Source organism: Lactuca saligna, chromosome 1 (assembly GCF_052625555.1).
Source record: "Lactuca saligna cultivar CGN05327 chromosome 1, ASM5262555v1, whole genome shotgun sequence".
NCBI classification, from domain to species: domain Eukaryota; kingdom Viridiplantae; phylum Streptophyta; class Magnoliopsida; order Asterales; family Asteraceae; genus Lactuca; species Lactuca saligna.
This window is the reverse complement of record NC_136417.1, coordinates 35188008-35195739: the sequence shown is the minus strand read 5'-3', so window position 1 is coordinate 35195739 and position 7732 is coordinate 35188008. Positions and strand designations below refer to the sequence as shown.

The 7732-nt window shown below is 31.1% G+C and overlaps 1 protein-coding gene across 1 annotated transcript; it reads right to left on the bottom strand.

Annotated features, from left to right (window-relative positions):
• Nucleotides 1–375: 375 nt before the first annotated feature.
• On the bottom strand, nt 376–1151 carry LOC144997167 (root allergen protein-like). Its single transcript, XM_078957003.1, has 2 exons — nt 930–1151; nt 376–825 (listed from the first exon to the last, which is right to left on the bottom strand). The coding sequence occupies exons 1-2, from the start codon at nt 1108–1110 to the stop codon at nt 530–532; spliced, it is 477 nt and encodes a 158-aa protein (XP_078813129.1). The 5' UTR covers nt 1111–1151; the 3' UTR covers nt 376–529.
• Between the last annotated feature and the right edge of the window lie 6581 nt (nt 1152–7732).

Below are 7732 nucleotides of genomic sequence, written 5' to 3'. Positions count from 1 at the left end.
CCTCAGGGGCATTTTGGAAATTTTTATGGAAACTTTCCTTTTAAGCATTATTTGTGTTAGTTTAGGATACCATCTGTTATAGTATAAATAAGGGTATTGTTTTATTTTTTTTTAATCAAGTATTCAGCAATAAGAGTTTCTTTTCCAGCAAGTATTTCACAGCTAGCGTTTTTTTCTTTCTTCCCCTGTTTTGCGCTGTTCTCTTCTTCCTTCCTTGCTTTTCTGTTCTGTTTTCTTTTCTTAGGCAAAAAGGTTGCATCAGGTAGATATCTAACAAAAATCGTGTGGCTTATCATAGTGAATGTAACTCAAAGAAAAATGTCAAGCAGTTATTAACCACTGTTTCTCATCTCCCTCTCCACAGTCTCATAGGCATGTTTGAAAGGGATTCTAGATATATTTAAAAATCACATTACAAGAAAATAAAATATCAGACAAGACGAGTACATATATAAAATATAACCGGACTAAAATGCGTTTTATTTTTGCTGAACCAAGAACATAACACACCACATATATTTAGTATTGATCAATAAGTTTGAGGATTTGCATGGATAAAACCCTCAATGGCCTTGAAAGTTTTTTTGAATCCTTCTTTTACCATATTGAGAGCTTCCTCCGGAAGCTGAGTTTCACCTTTACAATTATACACAATGGTAGGCTTGTATACACATCCTCCATCAGGTGAAGGTATAAACTTCACATGATGAGTCATCGAATCTAGTTGTCCCATCAAGATGTCTCCTTCAAAGATTGTGTATATAATACTGAAGTTGATGCTATCAACGACGTCAAGTTTCAACTTTCCACTTGTAAATGGGACGCCTGTGTTATCCCACAGTAAATTGGGTAAAGAAAATCAAAATACAAGTCAAACATTAAAATAATTTAAAAGAGTATATATAAAAATCTATTTAGATCTTACTAACCATCCCCAAAAGAGATGTCCCTGATAGTTCCAGCGCCTCCATCACCTTCGATGTCCACTAGGGTTTTGTATGTTTCTGGATCGACCTTTGGTGCAATGTTGTTAAAGTCACGATAGGCATTGAAAATTTTGGAAGCTGGGATGGAAGAAGAAATCTCGAACTCAGAAGTTATAACTGCCATGATATTAAATCACTCTTTAAATTGTTTTGAATTTTGCTTCTTTGAAATGTGGTATTTATAGAACCATGGGTTGCACATGGATGACTAATGGCGTATTATTTTAATTTATTGAATGATAAATATGGGGTGGTTGCATTTTGTAAGTCAGCATTTGTTTGCATACATTCCCAGGTTCCATAGTGGGTATTATTTTAAATTATCTAATGACAAATATGAGTTAGTTGTACTTTTAGAGTCGGCATATTTGGACAATCCCAGCCCCAAGTTCCTTAGTGTACTGTTTTCTACATACATGTTACCTAGCTAACACGTTGTTACCATTTCTTATATTAAAAGTTGTATCATATTCAATCAAGGATATAAATTGATAAAATTATTATTATTATTATTATTATTATTATTATTATTATTAAACACATGGAGTACAAAATAGCCACTACAAGAAATATCGGTATTAACGGCGACACCGGCTATTAGCGGCGACATGTAATTGACGCGTCACCTGTCGCCGCTAATAGTTGGTGTCACTGCTAATGATGCTACAGTATCGATCCGCATCAAATCAACCATGTACGTTCGATCTGTTTTTCATCCAACGGTGGGAAACGAGGAAAAAGGGTGCCCAATTTCTTCTCTATTTTCTATTCAACTTTTGTTTTTGAGTTTTATTTACTGGTTTTAAGTGTTTAATTTAATGTTTTTTGAACCCTTGTCGGAAAATCTACTTCTACTGAATCTGTTGACGGAATTGTTGCCGGAAAACTGGATTTCTTACCGGAAAATCGCTAAATTACACTAGCACGGGTTCCTTTTCATGACTTTTGAAATTATATATGTGATTTGTATGTTTTTGTAAGTTATTTGTATGGTTATTATTTGGAATTTGGAATGAATTGTCGCCGAATTGTGTTTGTAGGTTATTTGTATGTTTTTGTGTGTTATTTGTATGGTTATTATTTGGAATTAGGTTGCTATAATAGAAAAATAAGTATGATGTTATAATGAATATGTGTAGGAAAATGTTTATATGTATTTGTATGTATAGTGTATGTATTTATGTATGTAATGTGTGAAAAACAAAGTGTGTATATTACAAAGAGTAATAATTTTCAAATCAAATTTAATATTTATGTGGTATTTTAGTTTTAAAATTATTCATAATCATAAATTGTTTTGTAAAACTATTAAATTAAATTTTCTATTATTAATTTACATATTAAATATAGTTATAAGAAATATAGTTATTCATAATCATAAATTGTTTTGTAACTAACTTTTATTCATATTGTATTTCTATAGTGTACATTTTTTAATTTTACAGGCTACAAATGAGGTCTACGTGGACGATATTCTTTGTTATGATGGTCGATATTATGGGCCTTGGTCACGGGGGTGATGGAACTGGGGATCCACCATCTCCTGGAGGCTTTGGTCGCGGGCAACATGAATAAAATGGTAAGTTTTATTATGATATATTTATTAACTATTTTAATTAATTTATTATAAGTTATGATGACTAATATTTTTAATTGTATTTTTTCAGTTGAGCTTCCAAAGAAAAGAAGGGGCTTGTCAAAGAATAGAGTTAGGAAAGTGGATAAGGGCAAACAAGGGAAAGAATGTGGATTTGAATTTTGACAAGGAGATCACATATTCCCCTGTCGGGAAGCCTGCCAATTGGTTCACACTTGAAATTGGGAGGTATTTGTGGAACAACGGTTAGGACAATGTTTCCCTCGCGTTAAGGAATGCGACAATTGTGCATCTAAAGCTAACTTGAATAATATTTTAAGTTTCGTTGTGATTGTTATTTAATTAACTAACTTTTTTGTATTTGTAGAATAAGTTTAATTTGGATAAGGTTAACTTGGATCCGGAGTGTGCACAATTGTTACGGAGCATTGATTCGAGCCTTGCAAAAGTTTAAAGAGGCCGAAAAAGTAAAGCACATTCTTATTTTAAGATATCCCAATGGTACTAAACAACCCCCCCCCCCCCCCCCAAATGGTATGTCACCAAAAAATTGGACGAAGGCAGTCGAACATTTTCAATCGCCTGAATTTTTAAGTCGTTCGCCGTCAAATAAAGAAATATGTGCAAAACAACTAGTTGTAAACAGAGGGGGTCGAGCTCATACAGTAATGCATGCTTCAGAGAAGTAAGTTATGATATATTTAAATGTTTATTTAAGGTATAATAAATCAATTTTTTTTGTTCAATAGGATATCACTCAAATCGAAGCATTCCGTAAAGCTAATTCCAATCGCCAATGGTGTTTTATAGTCCAACAGTCGAGCAACAATACGTAAGTGGTTAATTTGTATTTTCATATAAGTGTTTATATCATCATGGGTATTTAGTAATCTATTTTTATGATGTTTATCATTTTTTGAAAATACAGAATGCTTAATTCAGGAGATCGATCAACAAACCCAAGCTTCTTCTTCAGCAAGCGGTCTAACAGCAAGTGATACTGGAAAAGTTTTGAAAAAATATTGGGTGTTCGACGTGGATATATTAGATGCATTGGGCGTAAATCCCCTACCCTTGTGTCTATGTACGATCAAGAACAACTGATGACACAAGAACCACCACAATCATAGGTAATTGTTTGTTTAAGTTGAAAAGTATAATGCTATAATGCTATAATGATATGTTAGTATTTTTTGAAAAGTATAATACTATTATGATATATTTGTAATATATTTTGATTTCTTTGTAGATGGAAATGTTGCAAACGATACTGAAGGACCCGATATGTTCTGCGGCATTAGAAGAGTGGTTTCGTATATTGTCACCACCAAATAATGAAGGAAATGATGAGAGTGATGGCGAGGAGTAGGAATTTTAGGATTTTATGAAATGTTTGTTTAGAAGAATTCTTTAATTAGGTTGTATAGACTAATATTTTTGATTGTGGATTAATATTTTATAATTGTTATATTGTTTTTGGTTGTGTATGGGTTAAATATAATTGATTTTATAAAATTGTAGATTTATATTCCATAAAATTGTAACAAAAAAAATGAAAAGACTCTTTTGCAGTGATGCTTTTAGCAGCGGCATATAAGTATTAGTAGCGACGAGTTTTTAGCAGCGATAGGTAAGTATTAGCAGTGACGGGTTTTTAGCAGTGACAAATAAGTATTAACGGCGACAAGAAAGGCATTAGCGACTAAGTATTAGTGGCGACGTGTCGCCGCTAATACTTTTTGCGGCGACAAACCTACTCTTTTGCGGTGACGGCTGTCGCCGCTAATACCCGTATTTCTTGTAGTGAGCCTTTGGCCTAGCCGTAAGGAGTGACACTTTCAAATGAGAGGTCATGTGTTGAAGTCTCATTAAAAGACATAGATGGTATTTAGCAGTATATTAGTTTGTCGGTTCAGTATAAAAAAAAGCATACGGTTATGCTAATATGTAGGTCAATCGCTAAGGACAACTTTATGTTTCTTTGGAATATGGAGAAAATTAACCGTGCATATATTGATAAAATTCTTCAATGTCCAAAGTTGGTTTGGGCACTGTCCACCATGCAAGGAACCAATGAGCATACATGTATTCTTTTTCATTTAATTTCATTATTATTCAGATTTTGATGTTATTTTATTGACAATGGAGAGATAAATAAGTTCTACCGGTTGCCATATGTGACTATGTATTTTTAAAAAAAAAAAAAAGGCAATATGTGGATATGTTACTTCTATCCTATTTCGTTTTTACAACTAACATTGCTTACTAATTTTTTAATCAGATAGCATGAACAAAATGCGAATTTTATTTCTTATTTCTGTCTAAGATTGTTTCTCCAAGATCAGTTCCAGAGGCTAAACACCAAGGACATTAGTTATCAGGTTTGATAAAAAATCAACTTTATAAATTATTATATTGCTTGCATATTTTTCTGTCCTATCATTTTAATATAATTTGATGGTAGTTTTTGTTTTTTGAGAATTTTGCTCATGAGTTTTTGAGTTTAGTATGACTGCTCTAATGGCCTAGCAGGAAAGGGCTTTTGGCATTTTCATTTGAAATAGGTTTCTTTATTTTTTAATGTCAATTTGTAATTCATTACATTAGTTGAGATAACATACCAGCAAAAACTTATTTCGAGTTTGAATATATCTTTTATGCTAAAGCACATGCTAATAAAAATTTATACATTTCTTCTTTAAATGGAGAAAGTAGACTAACAATTCATCGTTAGAGTTGATGTTCATCTGCTCTTCTTCTATTCACATCTCTTTTTTGCAATCAGATGTGACGCTACAAAATACCAATATTATTTTTTTCTAGATAAATTACTAGAATGTGTTTTTATCTCCATTTTCTCATGTTAAAAGTGATGGTGCTTGATTATGTAAGTTGTAATTTACTTTGCTTTATGTTTTAATTATATAACACAATATTTTGTTCAAATTCATCCAACTCACAAGATTTGATAATATTAATAGTCATACAACACTCGAGATTTTAGAAAAGTTGAGATTGTAACATGTATTAGGAAGTAGTTTTATCACATAGAATGTGTAAATTTAGAAGCAATTCCCTAGTTCTTCATTCATGATTTGATTTACTTTTGCTTTTTTATATTTTTTCATTTTTCACTTCTCAGTTTTAATGTGTTGGGACTCAACATGGATCGAAGAGTATGTCTATCTTTGCACCGAGTACGTATTTGGAATAGGAATGAACTGTTATGAGAATAAGAATAAAGGACATTGGTTTGGAATAAAAGGGTATTATGGTCTTTTCTGGTTATAGTTAATTGCGATAGTTATTTTCAAGGGTGTGTGAAGCTTCAAGTCTATGGTTGGTAGGGAGAAAGGCAATGGTTTGTTGTTTTAAATATTTGGTGCAATAGAAAATATAAGGGGTATTTTGGCCCATTTTTTGGAATTTTACATGAAAATGGTTTTTTTCAAGATCGCTGTAGAAGCAATTTTATCCGTTGGGTTCGTCAATTCAAAAGCAAGAGGGCCGAGGGGTATACTTATTATTAATTTTTTTATAACAATTTGAATGGTATGGAAAGATGGAGAAGTGAAGAGTTATAAGGGAATATTGGCTCGCGATATAATATGTAAAAGAAAGTTGAAGGAAAAAGATAATAGGAAAGTTTGGATTTTTAATACTTCAAAAAGCTTATTGGGTTGTATTTATTACATCATTAATTTATTGGAAATCTAGTATTGGGGAAATATGAATAGTAATGTACTATCATTGTTTTATTTGTTATAAAATCGTATTTTAGTTTTTTCCAATTATAATATTGTACTTTAGTGGATTTGTCATTCTACAGTGCATGGTAACAAATTACATAATTATGATATAGAACAAAGTAAAATATTAGTAAAACAATTATTGTTTTTTTATTACACCGATCAACCGTCTTCCAAGTATTAAACTAGTTAATTTATAATAGATGATATATGAGAAAAAAAAACATATAAGTTTGATTCCTAACAAAACCCAAATTTTGTCTCTATTTTGCACATCTTCCATTTTCAATCTTACTCGTAGATTTCTTTTAAAACTTTACATTCCCAACTAATTTCATTATTGCCTCATTTCTTCACTGCCTAATAACTATTTTGAAATTTATCTAACTTCACTTTTCATTTCTTCACTTTTCAACGGTAATAATATAAATTATATTTCAGACTTGTAGATGAAGGGGATTTTCGATGACAAGTTTGTGAGAGCTTTTGGATGCTTTTAGTTTTTAGTTTTTAGTTTTTATTATTATTATTTTTTTGTATAAATCTAAAATTTAAAAAAAACCACTTTTTTTTCCAGAAGTAGAAGTAGGTGACTACAACTTTTGATTTTCAACAAAAACAAAACTGATAATTGTTATGACAAAAGTAATCAAATATTAAATTGGAAAAATAAAAACATAAATAAATCAAATATATATATATATATATATATATATATATATATATATATATATATATATATATATATATATATATCAAAGATTCACAAATCAAAATAAATACTTGAATGTTGATTTTACAACAGAAAATAGAAACTCAAAATAGTAGACTGAAGCCTACAATTGCAGCGTCCTAAGACATAAATTGCCTTGGAATGAGTTTGTCTTGAGGATACAACAATAACAGATCTTGGATCTGTCGAAATTCACCATGATCCCTTTTATATGAAGAACGATTTTTGAGAGAAAGTGTGTGTTTTTCGTTAGCCCTCAAAGTCTATCTGAATCCATGTATTTATAGGCTTCCAATAGTTAGTGGCGAATCTAGAACAAAAAATCACGTGGTTCCTAAATTAAGTACGGCCAATAAAAAAAATCAACAACACTTTTGAGGTCGAGTCGGGTCAGGTCGGCTCATGTACCTTAAAAGAACTGAACCAATTCAATTGGCTCATGTACCTTGTTCCACAGATTAAAAATTTTAAAAACCAATTGAAATATATCTGAAAAATGCGTACGGTTTAACGAAAAACTAGTTGATTATTGGTCCGTTGATAAAGAGGCGAACGGAGAGTGAGAGTCTTTGGCGTGTGGACTTTTATTTTATTAGAACAACTTATTTATTTATTAATATTTTGAGAGTGCCGATTAAGAGTGGTTAACTTTTTGTTATTATCTCAT